Source organism: Akebia trifoliata, chromosome 11, assembly GCF_017979445.1.
Source record: "Akebia trifoliata isolate Shusen 1 chromosome 11, ASM1797944v1, whole genome shotgun sequence".
NCBI lineage: Eukaryota > Viridiplantae > Streptophyta > Magnoliopsida > Ranunculales > Lardizabalaceae > Akebia > Akebia trifoliata.
In genome coordinates this window covers 11,109,785-11,132,990 of record NC_141385.1, presented here as the reverse complement: position 1 = coordinate 11,132,990, position 23,206 = coordinate 11,109,785, and the positions used below count along the sequence as shown (strand labels likewise).

Below are 23,206 nucleotides of genomic sequence, written 5' to 3'. Positions count from 1 at the left end.
CTTACAAAATCCTATATTTTTATATTCAAAATTTTATCATTTTCTACTTCCCAAGTTTTGAAAGATGAAGTAGATAGGAATCCTAAGGTTGAAGATGAGTGTAAATTTTTTTACAAGATCTTGAAATGACAAATTTTGAAAAGAAAAATAAAGGGTTTTTTCTGGAGGTTGAAGATGATGGCATTTAAGCCATTTCTTCCGACTATTGAAAAGACTGAGGTCAAGGGTGCGTGTCATCAGCTTGAAAACACGAAAATGTGAAGAGTATGTCTAAATCATAGTCGAAATGGCCAAGACCATGTATCAAGAAGTGGAGGTCTTGAGTTCGGACCCCCTTCGGGATTTATACCCGCTGTGTGTGGGGTTGAGGAGGGGAATGTATTTCCAAGGATTAGTCGAATCCTCTAGTTGGTGGATATCTTGGTTTGATAATAAAATAAAATAAAAACTCTAAATCATCCACACAAAAATATATATTATCCTAAATCATTTGTGTGGATCACAATTTAGACAATTTATGAAAATGTGCATAAAAAATGAACAAGAGGAAGACTCAAAAAGGTTCGAGCTCGAATCTCCATGGCAAGCCGTTGTTGTTTTCGAATCCTTAAACAAAAAAACAAAAACAAAAAAAAAAAGATTTGCAAATTAATAGCAAGCACAAATTGGGCTCGATACCTCCCACCATCTTATCGTTGGTGTCATCCACTAATTATTTTTTCTAGTTTGAGCCAATACAGTTTCTAACACCATGCTTGGATTGAAAGAAGAGAAGAGAATCTTTCCACCATGTTTGGATTGAGAGGAGATAAATTGGGATAACTTTGGAAGTTTAAAATGTCTTAAACGAGATCTAAGGTTAGAATTGGAATCATAAAATATTTTAAGATGGCTTCTTTCCGAATCTCTCCACTTTTGGAGAGAGAGAAGAATGGAATCCGTTTAAACAATCATGCTTGATTGGTTGATCAGTATCAGGACCCAAATGCTTTAAACAAGGGAGTGAAAGACAATTGATGAACACAACCATCGTCCAAGCAAATAGATTAAAGTACAACACACAAGTCTTCATTCATTTTCTACAAAAACTTGAACAAAAAAAAAAGGGGGGGGAGGGGCAGACTTGATTACTGCCTCCACTCAAGAGGCTAATAACATAAAAGTAAACATACAAACTGTTTTCTTTCTTTTTAAGTATACATATAAGCTGTTTTCTTTTCAAGTGTAGGCAACATTTCCTATTGTCTTGTTTTTATATTTGCAAACCTATATCATATTTTTCTTCTCTACTCTTCACCAAAGCTGTATGTGTGGAGTCTCTCCTTTGGTAGTAATTTTCCTTTTCTTACACACCATTTTAAGAGTTATTGTCCGCAAATACATCCAAGAGTGCGAGTGCCTGTAGTTGACAAAAACAACCCATTAAAACCGAGGATAGAATTTCATGTAAGGAAACGAAATGTGGGAAGTTCAATCGATCTAAATGAAAATACCTCTGGTATGTTTAGTTCTAGGCGGAACTTGGGTCCATCGTAATGGTGAAGGATAGGCCTGAAAGAATCTTCCTCCAATGGCAAATAACTTTTTCGAGTAACAACTCTCACCTGTTATAGATGACAACATTCGATTAGATGAAGGTTTTCGATGTATTTCTATTAAAACTAAAAACCTGAAAAGCAGAAAATTTTAGCCTTCTTTGAATTCACTCTTAATAACACATATGTATCATGAAGAGTGACTCGTGGAAAAAAAAAAAAAAAACACGATCCCAATCATTTAAATACACAATCCAATGGTTGAAATTTATCTTCAGAATAAGTATCTTTGAGATATGTGTTATCAAGATGCACATAAATCTCAACTAAACGATTGGGATCATGAGTTTATGGAACCAAACCCTTTTAACAATACCATCTCTAACCAATTTTTAGCCATCTAAGGCTCTTTCCCATCTCTCAAAAAATATCATTCTGAATTCTTAAATTATCATTATAAAAGAAAATTATTATGGAAATCAATGCCAAAGGGAAGTAATAAATTTAAATAACTTGGTGTCTACCTGAGCCGGGAAGCGTGATTCACCAGGGCATTTTTTGTCTTCCCATGCAGTTGGATCGATGTTTGTCCCTCCAAAACTTGCAGCCTAAACAAAACCATTAGAAATTAAGCTAAATAAATTTTGAAACCCATTAAAAAAACAGTATAATTTTCAAACCAGACTTATAAAGAGAAAACATGAGTAAGGAAAATGGTTCATTAATTGTCAATGGATCAGGTTGTCATCATATATGATCACTCCCTACAGATCACTGCCTTATTGGACCGGGTCTGATCCAATCCATTGTTAGCCTACCATTAGCAACTGAAGCGTCCCATTGCAAAACTTCAACCAAAATTTTTACAGCCGAACCAAAACAATAATTTATGGCCCCAAACACTACAAACCCATGATTTGGATCAAGGTCCACCCTAGTTTTTTGGGGTTGATTTTGAAGTCCATATGGGTCTGGTTTGGAGTTGGTAGACCTAACCCATTAAATGTAAATGAGCAAAAACAAAATAAATAAATAAATACAAACCTCAAAAATTCCATGGAGTTGGTGGGTGGAGTAGTTGTAGAGGAAAAGAGGCAATCCTGGTGTTATTGCCCTGACTGAGTCTCTGTACCTTGGAGGAAGACCTGAAAATTATATGTCAAAATACCTTAGTTTTGAATAAAATCAAAATCAAATTTACCAAAAATTGATTTTTTATTTTTTATTTTTTATTTTATGAACACATCCATAAACAAAAATTAGAAAATAAAGGATTGATCTACATATGATAATTAACCCCAAAAACATGCCATCATTGATAAAATTAATGAATAATACCCATCAAACCAATCCTCAAAGAAAGATCACCCAACAAACAATCTTAATCGTCGGATTGATAGACTTCTAATTTTAAATATAAAAAATCCTATCTACCAAATGATCAAAAAAAAAAAAAAAAATCTGATTATAAACAGACCAATTAAAAGAGTTGTTAAGATTACCAAATATTCACCCAAAAATAATTCACACTTATAATTAAAAAAACGATTTAAAAAAAAAAAAAAAAACCCATTAATGAAACCTAAAGAGAGAGAAAATTTAGATAAATTACATACCAAAGAGCTGTCTTTTCAAATTCTCTTCCATGGTATCGTTGTTGCAGACAAAAATATACCCACCAACTCTTTCATTTCTTGGAAGAGATTCTGATGCTGGAAGAGTTTTAAATCTCTTATCTAAACTGTTTTTATTGCTCTCTTTATTGTTGTTGTTGTTGTTGCTTTTCTTCCCACTGTTACTCTCATGTTCTTCCTCATTCTTGCTCTTCTTCTTACTGTTGCTGTTGTTGCTGTTGTTGATGTTGCTCTTATTGTTTCCAGATTTCGAATAAACCCCTTTATTTAAACCTCCATTAACGTTAAAATTCTTCTGGGATCCAACTATACTGCTCCCAATCTTCCATCCATCGTTGAACCCATTAAGATCTGATGCCTTTGGATTCAAATTAGTGGAAGAAATTCTGTCACCAACAACACTGCTACCCCCGATCTTCCATCCATCGTTGAATCCATTGAAATTCGATGCCTTTGGATTCAAATTGGTGGAAGAAATTCTGTCACCACCTACCCTAACATCGAAATTCTTCCTGTCTTCTGGTCTCTTTGATGTAAAAGAGTTCCCCCAAATGGTATCGTTGATTGAGAGATTAGCGAAGTTTGTTGATTGAAGTCGAAGTTGATCACTAAATTGCCAGAATGATTGCTGATTGTTCTCCATGGTTTTCGATCTATAGAGAGAGAGAGAGACTGAGAGAGATGAGTTTGTTTGAGATAAAAAATGTAGATTTTTTGAGAGATTTTATAGATGAAAGAGAAGGAAATTTCGAGGAAGGAGAGAGGTAGCAAAATGTGTACACTTGTCAAGCAGCGAAACTAGTGAGTGCTGACGGCCAAAAACGCGTTTTTTCGAGAGAGTCTAGAGAGAGAGAATCTCTAGAAGGTGCTTTTTGGCTTGCTTAGGTGCTAAGGGAAGTTAAAGGATATTATACCCCTTTGGGTTTTATTAATATTTGAGATACACCCCTTCTATTTTCAAAATCATGGACATACCCCTTGACTTTGGTATTTACTAAAGATTGTTATTAAATGCCATAAATACCCTCATCTTTGACATCGAGTCGATCCCCCTTTCTTATTTTTCTCCTCACTAATTGTTATCTTCAAGCTTTTACATTACTTCTCTCAAAATGTCAAGATTTTATCTCCTTAGAACTTAAACCATAGTTCTAAAACTTGAAAACTCGATCCTAAAGTCCTTCGAATCAAGTCACTTGAAAAACTCATTGGAACTTAGAAGACGACAATTTTTTTTTCTTCAAACTCAATTCATCTAATTGACTCGACAATCGGTTTCACTGAATTACCTTGAAATCCAATTAAATTTAGTAGACTTGGCAAAATTTTAATTTGATTTGACAAGTTTTAATACCATGTTCCGATCCACAAGAAATATTTTGGGGAAAATTTTGGTCTGGAAAAAAGGATTTTTTAGTAGAAGGTTAAAGATGTTGATTTGAAGATGAGGTCTAAGTAGATTGAAAAAGATATTTACTCTTGAGTTTTAACAGTTGGAACTTGGAAGATGGCAAATTTTTCTTTAAAAAAAAAAGGTTAGAAGTTGAAAATGAGGGTAGTTTAATCATTTTATCGGTCTCTCATATAAGACCAAGGTCAGAGGTATATCTTCATTTTTACAACACAGGGGCATCTCATATATTCACAAAAATGGGGAGGGGCATGTCTAAATCACAAGAATTTTTGTTTTTGTTTTTATTTTAATCATACACTTGGTTGTTGGAGTGGTAGATATTTTGTAATCAAGTTTTAACACGTGTTACAGATTAATTGATTCGTTTGGTTCAGATAAGCTAAAGATCTGCATGGGCCACGGGCTTCTTTTGATCATGGGCTTCGTGGGTCTGCTTTTGACAACATGATTCCAGATCTGGCCCACCAAAAGATATTGCAAACCCGAAAGTTATGAGGGGGTATCCCCACTACTTATTCTTCTAGTACACGTGGAGAGTAAGAAATGGTACAGATCATGTAGTCGGTTTGAACACGTCTTAGTAACAAATTAAATAATAACTACTTCTAGAAAATTAATGAAATAAGTGATCGAAAGATCACAGCCGTTCATATAATTTTGGTTGACTCATCAAGAGAGTTGTCATTGTAGATTAAATTAAAAAAAACCATAACCGTTGACCTAACTTTTGATCAGTTCCAGCAAAGACCACTACAATATTGATCAAGTCAGATGGCTGCACATGCTTAGATCACTAGCATTGATGATGAATCGAATTGTGGTCAAATCATAATTAGCCCAACAACCATCGGTTTGGATTTGAAATCGCTATGAGATACGTTTATTTGTTCAATTTGATGATTTTCTGACTTACTTTATTGCATGTTAGAAAATTTCTTTTTATTAAAATATTAAAATAATATGAAAACCTCATTCTTCAGGGTATAGGAATATCATAAGATATTTGAAAAAATAAAATAAAAATTTGGATCTAAATCAAATTCACAAAAATGCATATAAAATATAAAATATAAAATATCAATATAAATAATATAATAATACAAAATAAAATATTAATATAAATTATATAGTACAAAGATCAATTGATTTTGAATTTTTATTTTATTTTTTTATAATTAAGTAAAAAATGATAATTTCAGCTCTCATTTGATGTTAGAAGTTTCAAGATTTTTTAATTTTTTCCAGAAGATTAACCATGTTAAGAGTTTTATTCTCATTAAAATTCTATCATAAATAATCTTCATGTGGGCCCAAGTGTATATTTAGTCTTTTGAATTTGGTGAATCCATACTAAAGTCTAAGAGCTTAGGGGGACATTGGCATCCTCCACAAGTTTGATCTCTTGAAATTTCTCTGATTAAGTATTTGTTTTTTTTTTTGTTTTTTAATATAAAAACAATGGTATTTTGGTTGTACATAATTTTTTTAAAATTTCAATTGTATTTTTATAAAAATATTTATTATATTTATTGCAGATACATTTATTATATTAAATTTTTTATATGATATTTTTATAAATTTTAATGATATTTTTGTAAAAATATGATAAAAACACCCATCCCATTTTGCACCCGCCTAATAAAAATTTATGAATAAAATTCTAAAAACTTTCATCATTATTTTCTTGTTTCCCTTCTAAATTCTTAGAAGAGTTGTGTTAGAGTGACCTCGAGATTAGTGATGTGAGATCTAATCTTGAGGTCACTTCAACATTATTCTTATTAGAATCATCCTAGGCTTAGAGAAAGCTTTTTATATATTTTAATATCAAAACAGCTCATAAGACTAGAAATTATCCATCGAGGTACAAATAAAAAATGTACATTTTTCTAGAAAATTAGGCACAAACAGACCTCGAGAGACCTAAAATACTCTATGCCCCATCGGCCCATGTCCTTGGTCAACTTGTTGACCACGTGGTTAGATAAAGTTGAAACTTAGATAAAATTTTGATTCTCTCTCCCCAACCCTACTAGAAGTCTCCCAAATGTAATACCTTTCGTTTCTAGTGGAATTAGAGCATATAAACCTTTTTTTTCCTCTCTATGTGGGAGTGGGTCTCACATAAGTATTAAATAAGGTATTTTAGAAATAACCCCCTTTAAAATTGGTGATTAGGTTTACCTTTTGCCAAAATACAAGATTAACTCTACCCCCTTATCGTAAGTCAACATTGGCTTTTTTTATTTTTTATTTTTTATTTTTATGATTTTAACTGTAAAAATTTGATTTTTTTTTTTTCCAAACTTTGATTAAGTAATTTAAGTATTTGAAGAGTATTTTGGAAAACGTTAAAATTTTCTCATTAAATTGCTAAGAAAATATGACGTTGACTTATGACCAATGGGGTAAACCTAAAATCTAATATCACTAATTTTATTGGGGGTTGTTTCTAAAATACCCTATTAAATAAAACCAACATCATATTTAATTAAGGATACAAAAATATCCAATTTTAATCACCTAGATTTATCCAACTATTCCCTGATAAGTTACAATTTTGTTATAAGAGTCATAAATCAGTTGTACTCAATTAAAGCACCAATCAAGAGTTGGGATTGATCAATGACCACTCATAACTCTACAAAAGGCTCTTACATCCCCAAATTTGCTTTGATTAAGGATTCCAAACCTTAAAATTTTATCAAAATCAAAATTAAGATAAAAAATCAAGACTTTCAAGAAAAACCCTAAATTTCTTTGGAAAGATCCCTACAAACACCTCTATTTCTATAAATCAAAGGAGGTAAAAAAAAAAAAATGAAAGACAATAAAATTACGTTAGGAGTATTATAGAAATTAGAAGAAGAGGAAAGACAATATGTAAATATCTAAAATTGAATAAAAAAAATAAAATGAAAGATAATAAAATTGAGGGTATTCTTTAAAAGGAGATAATAAAATTAAAATTGTCCTTAAAATACGTTCTAGTGAGGAGGTGTAAAGATTGCAAAAATACCCCCTTCAATTTTATGAGAGTATTATTAAAAAAGAGACAAACTCAGAAATCTTAGATGACCCTAATTGTCTTTGGATATATTTTTTTTGAACTTATTAAGATGTGTTTGCATGTTTGTTTCTTTTAGTTTACATGAGGATCTCACCATCTACACCATTTAAATACATTCACATTCATCTTGCACGATTTGAAACAAAAAAATTATGGACTTTTCAAGTTCATTGGATCTCGAAAACCCACATGGCCCCCATGCATATTCGAGACCACTTTTCACTCAATTTTATTTATTTATTTATTTATATCAATATCTATAATGAGGTTTGGGTTATAATGTTTTGAACTCCTCTCCAATAGGAATTGTATGATTACAAATCTGACCCACAACCCCTACTACCACATGTAAAGTAATTTAAGTTCAACATCATTGTTCCACCAAAATACCCAATCGATTGTGAAAAAGATCGATTTTATCTGGTGAGATCAGAGTCTAACAACTTCTAAATCTAATAATCTGATCCCCAAACAATGAATCTCTAACTTAGACCGACCCTAATTCATATTTAAAGTCAAATTTTTTATTCTTAAACTATAAAATTAAGTGATGACTCCAAACCTTGACCTATGAATTCAAGAGGACAAATTTGATATGAAAATCAAATAAAGGATTTCCATAGTGGCGAGCGACTCCACTAAGGACATAGAGGGTCAAACTTGACCTAACCCATTGTTGGTTTTACTAAATCAAGTGAAGAACGAGTCATTCATTTTATTAGGTATGGCCAATTTATTATAATATTTAAAATATAATAATTATAAATAAATAATTTTTCATCAAAGTTATTTCATGTGAAAAAATCATTAAATAATATGATTCCCTTAGGTGGCATATTCGAAATACTTTCATGATGTGATGTGTTAGAATCATCGATTTTTGCCTTGGGATACACAAGTTCACATTCTCATAAAATATTTGTAATTGTGTTTCCCGAGGTAGAAAAAATACAATTCTCACATCAACAGAGTAAATCATTACTTGGAAGTTAACTGGTCCAAGTCAATATGTTTGAACCAATCAAAATAATCGATCAATTACATCATTAAATTAAGAGAGATTTTCTATTGCCAGACCAACTTTTGCTAAAGCCACCCCCGTTCATACATAAACCCCCGAAGAATTAGCACACATCATTTGGTGGTGTTAGCAAAAGTTGGCGTGGCAATATAAGCTTTGTAAATTAAATACGAGAATCAGTCTGAGCCAAATCATTTTCGATGGTGGACCAAAAGTAGGCCTAGTTCAAGTCCTTTGTCTTTGTTTGTTGTAGAGGGTATATACGCACCAATCGTACGTTAATCCTTACATGTTTGCCACGTGTAAAGCTGTTACATAGAACGTGACGTGAAGCTCGATGTAAGGATATTTTCGTAATTAAAATATAAACCGTTGGTATTTTTTTATTTAGGCGGCAAAAATTATAGTTTTTCTCGCACGAAGCGCCAGCTACGGCTATAGACAACTGAACAAAACCCTCTCATCTCGTCAGAGAGAGAGAGAGAGAGAGTCTCCTCTCTTTTCGTTCCTTCTTAGATCTTCGATTTCTAACAGAAAAAATAACCTAAAAATCCCTCGCATTCGGAACCTAGTTTCGTAAAATCGAAGAGAATACATCGATTTCGAAACTTCAATTTCAAGATTCGAGATCAGATCGAATCGAGCTGAACTTGCCGATGCTTTCTTCGTTATAAAAGACGCAGATTTTCACCCATTTCGTTTGGATTTGATCTAAATCAATCGATTCTTCAAGAAATTACACGAATTCGATTGAGATCTTCGATTAGTTGCTGATTTCTACGCCGATCGATCGCGATTTTGGTTCTTGTTTGGATGAACGGCGAATTGTTGCAAAATCGATTTGTTTTTTTTTTTTTTAATAGTGAGATTGGAATCTTGATTGCTGTTTTTTCTTGATTTTCAATTTGGATTGATGGCGATACTGAGGGAATCTCGACTCTGTTTGTTTCTTGAGCAATAAAGTTTGAATCTGCGTTTTCTTTCGATAAATCGATGATTTCTGATCCGAATTTGATTCTTTACGCCTGCATTTCCAAGGGAACTACGATCCTTGCTGAGTTCAGTTCTGGCGATCGCGATCTGGAAACCCTAGCTTTACAATGTCTTGAAAAGATTCCTCCTTTGCACAGAACGTTCTCTCACACCATCAGAAATAAGATCTACAACTTCTTGATGGATGAACCGTTCGTCTATTTCACCATTCTTGATGAATCCTACGGTAAACCTCAGGGTTTTGAGTTTCTTGAGTTTGTTAAAGATTCATTCTTGAATATATTGACGAGAAAATCGGTCAAAGTATTGGATAACCTCACTTCTCATTGCTTCCATGAAGAACTTAGTCCGATTTTTCGCAGTTTGATGTTGTCCAGAGATGCTCAAAATCATAATCTTGATTCGAGATCGTCGGGAAAGAAGGTTGTTTCTGTACCATTGTTTGGAAGGCCAAGCAAGCACTCGAAGAAGAAGAAGAAGAAGTCGACCGATGCGATTAATGAAGGAGTTGGAGATATCCCAATTGAGAAAAAACTGGATGTATCTGATGTTGTTAACGTAAGCCGAGAATTCTCAGTGACGTTGCAGAAGAATGGTTCTTATGAGGGATATAAAGGACGCCACAAGGATTCTCAGAACATGTGGAGGCGACATGTTTGGACTGTGTTGGTAATAGACTTGGTGGTATGCTTTGTTCTGTTTGGGGTATGGTTACTAATATGCAAAGGTTTTGAATGCCTTTCTAGCTAAATTCATGGAGAATGTTGGAAGATCTGAAGAAGATAGAAGATATATTGGTTCATTACTGAACATGGCTCCTAATCTTGGAAACTTGGGCTAATTGATGATGTTGATTGAGTTTTTTCTGTGAAGATGTAACATGCTTTCGGCAACACCGATTCATAACATTGTATGGCAATTGCTTGATGTCGATAAGTTCTCTCATTTGTTTCTTTTCTGGGTAATCCCTCTTGTAACTTTTGTGGATTGCGTATGAATTTCATGATTACTCATATAGATTGTTTGGGTCTGATTCAGTCGCTAATTCTTGTTTCTATATTAATGTGTTTGATTGGTTTATTCGATCGACTATTTCTTTAGTTGTTGTTATGTGAACGATCCTTCTGGGTTTTCTATCAATTAGGATTTTATTCTGATGATGATTATTTAGTAAATATGTTATGTTGTGAGTAGGACTGTTTTAGTGTTATTAGTGGCACTTTGTCATGTCATATGAATGCTTAACTTTCATCCTCATCCCTAATATTTTCTTAATTTCTCCTTAGCATAATCCTCATTTGCTTATGCAAAAGTTGTCTGTGTCTGTATATCCAATTGTTGTGTAAATATCTTGTATTCTGTTGGGGGTACGACATGGATGGCGAGGCTGCTGAGCTATAGGGGTGCATGGGGCAGCACCCCCTGCCAAATTTTATAGAGTTACTTAAAGGGCAATAACGTAATATTTTCTTAAGGGTTTTCTATTTTTGGGAGAGTGACACGTTTTCTCTGATCTTGTTTTATTGCTAGAGATCTTTAGGGCTGTAAAACTCAAAGGAAGATAGTGGTTGGATTTTTATCTGATCCGTGGAAGTAGGCACACTGGCGAACAACGTAAACCCTTGTGTTTTGTGTGCGATTTTCTGTTCTGTTTGGTGCTTTGTTTTTCACACAAAAGCATGTACTTGTTCCATGGAATATTAGAAGAGTCTTGATTTTGCTGCACTTCTCTCAAACCCTTAATCCTTGGTTTTAATTTATGAGAACCCTAAAGGCAGTAATCATGGAATGATGAAAGATGACTTCTACAGTTCTACTATTTTTCTGTACATGGAACTTCCTCCATTTAGTTCAAAGCCTACAATCTTCCACTCAATCATTTTCTGTTTGAAGCCTTGTTAATGCAATTTAGTCAAATTCCTAAATCATGTGTTACTTGGCCAGTCTGGTAGTCGGGCTAGGCCCCAGGCTTTGCCTATGGAGCTAAGTGCATCCGGCAACCTGCGATGTAAATAGGCCTGGATACTTGTGTATTGGGCTGGTCTTGGACATTGGTGATTTTTTACTTGGTTCGACCCAGCCAGGGCTGAATGTTGTACAGGGCAGACTTGGATTTTGAAGTCTGATTAGCATCGGACCAGTGACAGTCCGTCTCATTGATAGCCCAATATACCTCAGCAACCAATTCCCTTTTCTTTCTTTTTTCACCCTATTTTGCTGAAAGAGTAAATTAATCGCGATGTGACATTTATTTCTATTCTTGCACTCTCTTTGGTTTTGTGGGATAGTATGTATTGAATGAGGTAAGACCCTAGAAATATTCATATTAATAAGGTTAATCATGCTAATTTTTGGTGTATAGGTGGATCAAGTAGTGGGATCCTAATATTATTGAATATCCACCGCCGAAGAATTATTATTTTTTGGTTGTGTCGTCTTCTTAGGTGGGGGATTCATTAAATGTTGGGAAAAAGGAAGTGGGATCCATCATGGATTTCTATTGCCTTAGAAGCTTATAATGATATTTACTTCGGGTGGTACTTGTACTAATTCTATGTACTTTTCATAGACACCATCTCAATCAAGTACATAGCTCTACAAACAAATGAATTTTCGGAAAAATTATTGGAGATTTTTTGACAGTAGGTTTAAGTTGTGTGGGGGAGAATTAGTTCGATTGGATACGGGTCCATGCAATAAATTTACTGAATAGATTTCATTTGCTTTTTACTTAGATAAGCTAGGGTTAGGTACACCCCAAACAAACCTTATATGATGAAGATTACATTATATACTGCGTCATCATTTATAATGTTAGAAGTACCATGCCCTGTTTCTCTCTTTTTGGTGTTGTAGTTATTGTTAACCGTTGATGAGTACAACAACAACAATATAATGTTATTAGTGGCACTTTGTCATGTCATATGAATGCTTAACTTTCATCCTCATCCCTAATATTTTCTTAATTTCTCCTTAGCATAATCCTCATTTGCTTATGCAAAAGTTGTCTGTGTCTGTATATCCAATTGTTGTGTAAATATCTTGTATTCTGTTGGGGGTACGACATGGATGGCGAGGCTGCTGAGCTATAGGGGTGCATGGGGCAGCACCCCCTGCCAAATTTTATAGAGTTACTTAAAGGGCAATAACGTAATATTTTCTTAAGGGTTTTCTATTTCTGGGAGAGATCTTTAGGGCTATAAAACTCAAAGGAAGATAGTGGTTGGATTTTTATCTGATCCGTGGAAGTAGGCACACCGGCGAACAACGTAAACCCTTGTGTTTTGTGTGCGATTTTCTGTTCTCTTTGGTGCTTTGTTTTTCGCCCAAAAGCATGTACTTGTTCCAAGGTTAGAATAGTGGAATATTAGAAGAGTAATGATTTTGCTGCACTTCTCTCAAACCCTTAATCCTTGGTTTTAATTTATGAGAACCCTAAAGGCAGTAATTGTGGAATGATGAAAGATGACTTCTACAGTTTTACTATTTTTCTGTACATGGAACTTCCTCCATTTAGTTCAAAGCCTACAATCTTCCACTCAATTATTTTCTGTTTGAAGCCTTGTTAATGCAATTTAATCAAATTCCTAAATCATGTGTTACTTGGCCAGTCTGGTAGTCGGGCTAGGCCCCAGGCTTTGCCTATGGAGCTAAGTGCATCGGGCAACCTGCAATGTAAATAGGCCTGGATACTTGTGTATTGGGCTGGTCTTGGACATTGGTGATTTTTTACTTGGTTCGACCAAGCCAGGGCTGAATGTTGTACAGGGCAGACTTGGATTTTGAAGTCTGATTAGCATCGGACCAGTGACGGTCCGTCTCATTGATAGCCCAATATACCTCAGCAACCAATTCCCTTTTCTTTCTTTTTTCACCCTATTTTACTGAAAGAGTAAATTAATCGCGATGTGACATTTATTTCTATTCTTGCACTCTCTTTGGTTTTGTGGGATAGTATGTATTGAATGAGGTAAGACCCTAGAAATATTCATATTAATAAGGTTAATCATGCTAATTTTTTGGTGTATAGGTGGATCAAGTAGTGGGATCCTAATATTATTGAATATCCACGGCCGAAGAATTATTATTTTTTGGTTGTGTCGTCTTCTTAGGTGGGGGATTCATTAAATGTTGGGAAAAAGAAGTGGGATCCATCATGGATTTCTATTGACTTAGAAGCTTATAATGATATTTACTTCGGATGGTACTTGTACTAATTCTATGTACTTTTCATAGACACCATTGGTCTGGTTAGAGACACTATCTCAATCAAGTACATAGCTCTACGAACAAATGAATTTTCAGAAAAATTATTGGAGATTTTTTGACAGTAGGTTTAAGTTGTGTGTGGGAGAATTAGTTCGATTGGATACGGGTCCATGCAATAAATTTACTGAATAGATTTCATTTGCTTTTTACTTAGATAAGCTAGGGTTAGGTACACCCCAAACAAACCTTACACGATGAAGATTACATTATATACTGCGTCATCATTTATAATGTTAGAAGTACGATGCCCTGTTTCTCTCTTTTTGGTGTAGTAGTTATTGTTAACCGTTGATGAGTACAACAACAACAACAACAACAACAACAAGACCTTATATCCCAAAGATTTGGGGTTTTGTTAAAACGAATCTTGTCTGGACCATGGAATGAAATGTCTGATCAAGATTCATGATATTAGGGGTTGTGGGGTTTTGTTTTGTTATGAACAGACGTTGCTTTATTTCGAACAATGTTGTTGAGTTGTGTAATAAATAGCGTTAGGAGGAGTGGACTCCATCACATATCATTGTACAATGTTGTTGAGTTGTGTAATAAATAGCGTTAGGAGGAGTGGACTCCATCACATATCATTGTCGTATTAAAGTTTTATCCCCATAAATCCGGGGTAAGGGGAGTGGTGCCCGATTCAATTATGTATAAGGTCATGTCTTCTGCTAATTCAAGCGTGTTGTGTATAATATTACACTTGGTGCTGCATTTGAGCAAATCATCTCGACTTACCTTTTTTAATCTCCCACTTAATGAGGCAACTCCTACATTTTAATTAATTTCTGCTATAGCTCAATATTCAACACTGTAAAGCTCAACATTCGACCCCCATTCCAATACAAATTAATAATTTTTTAATATTTGATTGGGATGAGTCGATGATAGCTTATTTAAGATGGGAATCCATTTTTCTACCAAAATTTCAAGTAGTAGAAAATTGTTATTTAAGAACTTTCAAAATTAGTTTACTTTTGGTACTAAAACATTTAACATCAAGTCATGTCTGTTAATGCCAAATTAACCCGCTCTAACTCTCTAACAATATCACCAATAATCTGTTTTTCACAATAAATGGCTGACAGAAGATTCAATGGATCTTACTGGTTTGTTATCGATCTAATTGATGGTACAGCCCGAAGTAATGAAATTACATGAATATTCAGAAACATGGGTTTAACATGAGAGAGAGAGAGAGAGATGGCATAGAAAGAGAGGTAGCAGGAAAAAAAAATTGACATATATAATTCTCTCGTGCATTAATAGAGAACTATTCTATATTTAATTCTCTCAATTTTTACTCGCACTTGTTATGCCCACATGATTATAATGTTGAATGATTCGATCTTAAGATTACCCAATATGTTCAAGATTACCCAATATGTTCTCTAAACGCGTATATAACTATAGATCTTTTTCATCGGGATACACAGGATAAGGAAGTGCGGTTCTGTGCCCTTGACACGTCAGCTGTGTATCCAACCGCATACAAAAACTGCGTGCATTCATCATTATTCTTAAATTATAGTGTCTCTAATCAAACAAATTGCATATATTAATATTAGAAAGGACATTCCCAGGAATCCATAACCCAATTTTGAACACCTTTGCTCGTAGTCTTTTGCAGTGAAATATAGAGCAAAAAAATGCCACCTTCGATCATTTGTCTGATTAAAAAAAAAATAAAATAAAATAAAATTTTATTGTGGTGTTCCATGCCAAAATGATCTAGGATGTTTGAATTCATAAATGTTTATAAATAGGACAGACATTGGATGCAAAGTTTGATGGTGGATGTGGTCTTACTATATAGAAATAAAACAAAATGGTTCATTTATTATTTGGAACTAATACGAGGGTAATCCGCACCACACCCACCGATGTAGGACTAAGATTGAGAAAACGATTTTTCTATTTTTTCTTTGCAATAAATGCAACCTATACCAAAATCTAGTTGGGCATGTGTGTTCGGATACCTGTCATAAAATATTAAAAAAAAAAAAAATTGTTAAGAGTGAAAAAAATAAATTCGTAATTTTACAAATAATCAATGATTTTTTTATTTATTTTTAGAGTTGTGATAATATGACGCACTAACACTTACATATGCGGTTGATGTGGCAAGTTCACAGAACCATAGGTATTTTTCTTAGGGATACATAAAGATAGAAATCTATCGATCACTATACTTGCCATGGTTGTACAGATTGCATGTGTTAACAAATCATTTTATCAGTAGTCTTCTTTTAGTCTCCTTCTCTGCTTGATTTTTTTTCTTCAACTTATCTTAGGCTCAAATTGATCGCACTTAATAATTTCCGAATTCGAACTTGTTAGATTTTAAACAAACAATCTTATTCACATAATTATTATTCTATAATTCTTAATGGATAAAAAATTATTTATTTATCTTAAGAACCTATCCATGTTGCTAAGAATCAAAATTAGGGTACTTACTTTGTGCCATAAGTTAAAAACGTTGATCCAATAATATGTGTTGGAGGTGTGCCTTTTCGCAATCCACATGCTAACGAATAGAAATGCGTAAATCCTAATTTCGAATTCTTCAATTTTCAAACTCACCTTCTCTCTGTTTTTTTTTTTTGGATCGGCTATGATTCTAGTGATTGACAGATATCACTATGTTCAAAACCCAATGAACATACTTTGTGCCTTTTTTACTATTATTGTTATTATAGTATTTCAATCCACTTATATAGATAGAGATAGAGGGCTTATAGATCCTCTCTTAGTAAGATTTTTATCCATCAAGGTTTTCTATTAAAATTTAAAGAATATATATTTCTAATTCTAACGATATTTGGAATTATCTCTAATATATAGAATCCTTATGTAAGTAAAGCTACTAAAACTGTGAGGTCACTAGACCACACAAATTTAATTATAATAGAACTTGGTTACCAAGAACATATTTTACGAGCTTGAAAATACAAGGGTATCTTAGATATTCACCAAAATGTAGAGGGGCTTATTTAATTGACAGACAATATAGGTGTGGAATAACTGTGATGATCACAAATTAGGCAACTTTGGTGTGTGAATCTTAGAAATGGGCCCACATGGACGGTCTGGATTGATCAATGTGATATAAATGTGAAACTCACGCTACAATTGAATTCAAAGTGGTTGTTTGGGTTGTTAAACGGTTAAAAACTTAAATTCCATGAAACATGAGAGAGAGAGAGAGAGAAGTTGGGTTGGAATCATTGGACAACTTTGGGCTTTGGCGGACTTTCCAATGAGATTTAAACCAACAACTTTCTTTGTTAACTCCTCCCCTTTTAAACCATTTTTCTCTTAATCGGATTACCCAAAGTTCTATTTGAATCTCTCTTCTTCTCTCTTCTCTTATATCAATCAATTCTTACTTGTTATAGAGAAAGAGATAGAGAAAGAAAGACAGAGAAAGAGAGATGGCAGCCATTGCTGGAACTTGTTCTTCTAATTTGGCATTTAGAACCAGAGAAATGGGAGGCAATGGAGCTTCTTTTCTTCATTATAATGGCCTCAAACCTGTAGAAGTCAAACAAATAGCTTCATCTGGGAGTAAACCAAGTGGGTTCTTTTGTTCAATTAATGGTTTTTCTGAATTTTATTATTTGAGCCTTGTATCTGCATTTAATCTTTTTTTTTTTTTTTAAATAAATAAATTTTGTAGTCTTATGTGTATGAACTGTACAGGGTATTCTGAATTCTATCAGTATTTTATTATTTGAATCTTGTAATCTGCATTTGATCCTTTTTCTTTTTCTTTTTTTGATTCATTTGGTGATTCTTATGTGCATGAACTGTATTGGGTATCCTTGATTTCTAAGTGGTTATTGGTTGAATTATCAGATTTGACATCAATGTGGCCTACTTGGGGATTCTTAAGAAACTGTAACAATTGATTTTGCCTCCTTTTTTTTACTGGATTTTGCTTCTTGTATCCTAGCTTCTTTTTTTTGGCTAAAAGTGGTAGTTTAGAGTTATTATTTAGAGTCTTGGAAGTCTTTTGGGATTGTAAAGCAAGGAGGGGATGTATCTTGCCTAGGGGGCATTTGGTTTTTTGTATTATTTATATATTTATAGCAAGCTCCTTTCTTTTAGGGATTTCTACGAGGGATTTTCAATTTTTCTGATAAGAAATTAGATTGAGACATTGTAACCTGTGGAGGTCGATTTTGTGATAAACTGGCCTGAATCACGATTTCATTATTAAACTCACAAAATAATTGGAAAAGCATGGAAAAGTAAAGAACACGTGGTTCGGTAAACGTGCCTACGTCCCTGTGCTCGGGAAGCCATTTCACCATAAATCTCATGGTTACATGACGTCCTCTCCTCGGTCTTCCCCTTCCTCTTCTTTTCCTCCCCTTTTTACAATGGTCTTTAACCATTTGAATAGAAAAACCTTAAAAATAATCTTAATCCTAGTTAAATTACACTTGCCCCTATTACCCTTTATCTAAATTTATAATTACCTAAAAGGGGAAGAATCCTCTTAAATTGGGATTCTTCCCTAATAAGATAAGAGTTATCTTCAAATAGTGTCACATTCCCATCTCGGAATGCGTGTTGATGGTGCGAATAAACGGTCTAGATAGGAGATGATTTTATCTCTCCACATAACCTATAGCGAAAGGATCTCACCATGGCCCATGGATGTAGGCAATCTTGTTGAACTACGTAATTTTGTGACGTGATCTCTTTTCTTTTGATTTGCATTTTATTTATTTATTGTTATTGTCATTTCTTGCACCTATTATTCTACAAAGATACATTTCAGAGATACAAAATATCCGAGAATGATATATCTTATATCTGATTTCCAACTCCTAGCCTTCAATCCACAAGGGAAAACACCAAAACAAGAAACTTTGCAATTTCCCCATACCAAAAAGGAAAAAAAAAAAACTTATGAATGGCTAAAAACTTATGGGATTCCTAAACTTTAAGCCAATGCACAGAAAGGGGTCATGCCCTTATGTTGGCTCAAGACCACAAAATAGAATTCAAGATACTCAATCCACATACAGCATGCATTTGGTCCTTAATGGATAATTTTCTCCTTCTTTTTACTAGTCATTCTCTTTCAAAAAAAAGGGAAAACTTCAAAGTTTGCTCATTATTCCACGGACAAGTCATGGTAATAAGGTTTTGTTTGGTTTAATTTCAATTGGTTTTCTTTCCCCAGCTCCAATATCCAGTCATCCAAAATCAAGACGTGTCAGGGCCATGGCTTCCTCAACTGTTTCTGCTCCGAAACGAGAGCAAGATCCCAAGAAACGGGTTGTCATAACAGGGATGGGCCTTGTGTCAGTGTTTGGCAATGAAATCGACACATTCTATGAAAAACTTCTCGCTGGTGAGAGTGGGATCAGCCTAATTGACAGGTTTGACGCTTCCAACTTTTCTGTCCGATTTGCTGGACAAATTCGCAATTTCTCTTCAAAAGGCTACATTGACGGGAAAAATGATCGTCGCCTCGATGACTGTTGGAGGTATGGCCTTGTTGCTGGTAGGAGAGCTCTTGAAGATGCCAACCTTGGACCTGAAGTCTTGGATACCGTAAGTGTACATCAATTGGTAACATAAAATTTGTAGTTCATCAACTTATGGGGATCGAGTGGTAATGGGTGTTGTTGGTTTGAATGTTTCATAGATGGACAGATCGAAAATTGGAGTGTTGGTGGGGACGGGCATGGGAGGCTTAACAGCTTTTACCAATGGAGTTGAGTCTCTTATCCTAAAAGGATACAAAAAGATCACTCCTTTCTTCATTCCTTACTCCATCACCAACATGGGATCGGCATTGTTAGCCATTGATACGGGACTAATGGGTCCCAATTATTCGATTTCCACTGCTTGTGCAACTGCAAATTATTGCTTTTATTCTGCCGCAAATCACATTAGAAAAGGTGAAGCAGATATTATGGTAGCTGGTGGGACCGAGGCTGCTGTAATGGCTACAGGGGTTGGTGGGTTCATAGCTTGTAGGGCTTTGTCACAAAGGAATGACGAGCCCCAGAAAGCTTCAAGACCATGGGATAAAGATCGTGATGGTTTTGTCATGGGTGAAGGTTCCGGTGTCCTGGTAATATATTAATCACATCCTCTCTTTTCATGAATGTTAGTTGTTTCTCTAGATTACATCTTGCGTTTTGCATGTAGGGCTTAAAATTTAGAATTCAATTAAATTGACATGCCCTTAAGCCCATAAGATTAACCTTTTTTTTATAGGTAAGCTGGACTTGAACCCTACGACCTCAAAGTTGTTTTGCAATGTGTCAAACCAATTGAGCTATGGGTCTAAGCCCCCAATTAGATTAACTTCTTCGATTGAAGGATATGAAACTATAAATGTTTTTCCATTTAAATTCAGATACAAAAAAATTGCATTTGGATAAATAAATTAGGGCCAGTTTGGATTACCTTTTTCATGGCTTCCCCCCCCCCCCCTTTTTGCAGCAAATGATTTCAAACCTTTTTTTTCTTTTGGATTATGTTTTAAGTTCAGTGGCCATTCATTATCCCAACGGCTGAGCAAATCATATTCCTCCATTTACTTCTGCCTAAGGCCATGGCTTTTATATAAATATTTTATGAGAATATGTGAGTGTCTATACTAATTTTTTTCTTATTTGGGTATTGGAAATTCGTAAAACTGATTACTGGGTCTTTGAGAGAAGATTATGGAGAGCTTGGAGCATGCAAGGAAAAGAGGAGCAAATATAATAGCTGAGTATTTAGGAGGCGCCATAACATGTGATGCACATCACATGACTGATCCTCGTTCCGATGGCCTTGGGGTCTCTTCTTGCATTTCCAAGAGCTTGGAAGATGCTGGAGTTTCACCAGAAGAGGTGAGAAATCACACCATAACCTCTTTATATATTTCGTCTAGATTTATTAGCTTGCACCCAATGCCCTCTTAGTTTTAAAAAATTATGTATAACATAATGTAGAATATCCATTATCCTTCTAGATTTCTAGGCCATTCTAGTAGTTTGACATTGGAATATGCTTAGCGTATTATAATTGATCCTATTGATATTACAGAGAATGGGACTGTCATCTTTCTTGATAGAGATGGTCTATCGATGTCGGATATTCATTATAGTATCTAGAGCACAAAATATATGGAAAAATCAAGAAATATGCTTTACGTGTTCTTTTTTATGCGGGTAGGAGAAGAACCTGACTCGATATTGCTAAGAAAAAGAGAGGAAGCAGAATCAAGTCAAGATGATATGGATCATCCCCTTCTTGTACCAAAGATCTTAACCATGTATTTAGATATTAGTGAACCAATATTATTACATGAAGTAGTCTTCAAAAACAATGTGAAATATTGCACATTCATTTGGATTCCGACAGAAAAGTGAATTTATGTGTCTTACAGGTGAACTATGTGAATGCTCATGCAACATCGACACTCGCAGGAGATTTAGCAGAGGTTAATGCCATCAAAAAAGTTTTCAAGAACACATCTGAAATCAAGATGAATGGGACCAAGGCAAGAATTCTAGCTGGTTTAATGAACATAATATGTTTGTTTGGCATGTTCGATAACGCTGATTATTTGAGTTTGTTCTGTTTGTTCTGTTTTTTGTTTTTTTTTGTTTCAGTCTATGATTGGACACGGTCTCGGAGCTGCTGGTGGATTGGAAGCCATAGCAACCATTAAAGCAATCACTACTGGCTGGCTGCATCCAACCATTAACCAAGATGTAATGCAGCATAACCCATGCTTCATCCCTCATTCCATGTAACTTCTACTGTTATGGAATGCATTTAATGGAGTATTAATCATTTTTTGCTACAGAATTTGGAGCAGCAGGTGACGATCGACACCGTTCCAAATGTGAAGAAAAAGCATGAAGTTCACGTTGGTGAGTTTGGTTCGAAACTTTCATATTTCACAGTAAACACCCATTCATGCAAAATGTATTTATGGCACTCTTAACAGCAACAAAGCTGTATCCCAAAGATTTGGGGTCGACTAAAAGAGTCTTGTTCGTCCATTCCACTTTGTCCATAGACAAGTCTTCTGTAATTGAAAGTGAGTTCATATTTTTTTTTCATTATCTCCATCCACTTTTTTTTTCCCCTCTGGGTCTTGCTATCATTCTTTTAGGACCTTAACTTGAATATTTCTTCTAACAGGGGCTTTAATTGGCTTTTGTTGAACATGCCCAAACCCTCTCAATCGACTTTTCTCTTTGTTTATCACCAATTGGAGTTACTCTTACATCTTCTTGCATCCTTCTCTAATTTTATCTTACCTTGTTTTTCCACTAATCCATCTCAATATCCTCATCTTTCCGACGTTCAATATTTATAATGATGCTTCTTGACCGCTTGACATTCAGCTGCATAAGGCATAGTTGGTCTTACTACTGTCTTATAGAATTTTCCTTTTAATTTGATTGGTTATATAGCACTCTTATGTAATTTATTTTACATTAGATTTGGTATTACTCGTATGGATCCATATAAATGCTCGAGACATGTCCATAATTTCCGGAAAAAGAACACTGATGAATTTATTTTATTCTTATTTTTTTTATCCTTAAATACATTACATTGTTTCTTAACAATATATTATCATTAACTGCAGGTATATCAAACTCATTCGGCTTTGGCGGGCACAATTCAGTGGTCGTTTTTGCTCCCTTCACACCCTAAACGAAGCTCAAGATGTCTTTCTTCTTCCTTCCCTATTTACAAAGCTCAAGATGTCTTCCCTATTTTTGAGCTTGAAACTTGAGATAGTCATAGGTTTTTTTTTATTTTTATGAAGGTCAGATGAGATAATTGTTTTATTGAAACTGTGTTTTTTGTTTAATGAGGCTTAGGAGCAACAATGCCAGTTATCCTTTCTCTATTCGTCATCGTGTTGACGAGTTTGGATTTTCATGAATAAAATCTGACTGCAATTCTCTTGCCTGTTCCTTCTCATAATCATCCAAAAAGTGATAAACCCAAGGCTTCTTTATTTTTCGAGTTCATGTGATGTGCCGTGATAAGAACATAATCAATACACCAAAAGAACGTAATGGTATGGAAATTAAGTCCTCGTTTTTTGGGTTGTAACACTCCACCACAATGTTCTTTGCGGTCTACTTTGTCGGGGTTTTCACTTTGGTATCATTCTTTTGGGCCTCCTTGGTAGTTTTATTCCCGGGTTACCTTTCTCTTGATGTCCATGATCATTGACTCTTTGGTGGCTTTCACTTTGGTATCCTTCTTTTAGGCCTCCTA

The 23,206-nt window shown here is 34.5% G+C and overlaps 3 protein-coding genes across 3 annotated transcripts; 2 read left to right on the top strand and 1 right to left on the bottom strand.

Annotated features, from left to right (window-relative positions):
• Positions 1–1,017: 1,017 nt before the first annotated feature.
• Positions 1,018–3,934, bottom strand: LOC147390908 (DCD domain-containing protein NRP-B-like). The gene is made up of 5 exons (XM_086459970.1): positions 3,152–3,934; positions 2,580–2,680; positions 2,060–2,143; positions 1,494–1,604; positions 1,018–1,399 (listed from the first exon to the last, which is right to left on the bottom strand). The coding sequence occupies exons 1-5, from the start codon at positions 3,810–3,812 to the stop codon at positions 1,358–1,360; spliced, it is 999 nt and encodes a 332-aa protein (XP_086316096.1). The 5' UTR covers positions 3,813–3,934; the 3' UTR covers positions 1,018–1,357.
• A 5,178-nt stretch (positions 3,935–9,112) lies between these two features.
• LOC147390907 (phytolongin Phyl2.2-like) lies at positions 9,113–10,747 on the top strand. The gene has a single exon (XM_086417111.1). It carries the CDS (start codon positions 9,668–9,670, stop codon positions 10,415–10,417), a length of 750 nt encoding a protein of 249 aa, XP_086273237.1. The 5' UTR covers positions 9,113–9,667; the 3' UTR covers positions 10,418–10,747.
• A 6,410-nt stretch (positions 10,748–17,157) lies between these two features.
• On the top strand, positions 17,158–22,891 carry LOC147390906 (3-oxoacyl-[acyl-carrier-protein] synthase I, chloroplastic-like). The gene is made up of 8 exons (XM_086460038.1): positions 17,158–17,515; positions 19,137–19,510; positions 19,605–20,036; positions 20,632–20,805; positions 21,345–21,458; positions 21,571–21,672; positions 21,768–21,834; positions 22,563–22,891. Exons 1-8 carry the CDS (start codon positions 17,374–17,376, stop codon positions 22,628–22,630), a joined length of 1,473 nt encoding a protein of 490 aa, XP_086316164.1. The 5' UTR covers positions 17,158–17,373; the 3' UTR covers positions 22,631–22,891.
• Positions 22,892–23,206: the final 315 nt, after the last annotated feature.

Excerpts from the sequence above, each read along its gene's own strand:
- LOC147390908 (XM_086459970.1), bottom strand. The coding sequence starts at position 3,812 with ATGGAGAACAATCAGCAATCATTCTGGCAATTTAGTGATCAACTTCGA. Across the intron at positions 2,144-2,579 it reads AACTCCATGGAATTTTTGAG|GCTGCAAGTTTTGGAGGGAC; the intron begins GTTTGTATTTAT and ends GGTTTTGTTTAG. Across the intron at positions 1,605-2,059 it reads AATCACGCTTCCCGGCTCAG|GTGAGAGTTGTTACTCGAAA; the intron begins GTAGACACCAAG and ends CATCTATAACAG.
- LOC147390907 (XM_086417111.1), top strand. The coding sequence starts at position 9,668 with ATGATTTCTGATCCGAATTTGATTCTTTACGCCTGCATTTCCAAGGGA.
- LOC147390906 (XM_086460038.1), top strand. The coding sequence starts at position 17,374 with ATGGCAGCCATTGCTGGAACTTGTTCTTCTAATTTGGCATTTAGAACC. Across the intron at positions 20,037-20,631 it reads GTGAAGGTTCCGGTGTCCTG|ATTATGGAGAGCTTGGAGCA; the intron begins GTAATATATTAA and ends CTTTGAGAGAAG. Across the intron at positions 20,806-21,344 it reads CTGGAGTTTCACCAGAAGAG|GTGAACTATGTGAATGCTCA; the intron begins GTGAGAAATCAC and ends TGTGTCTTACAG.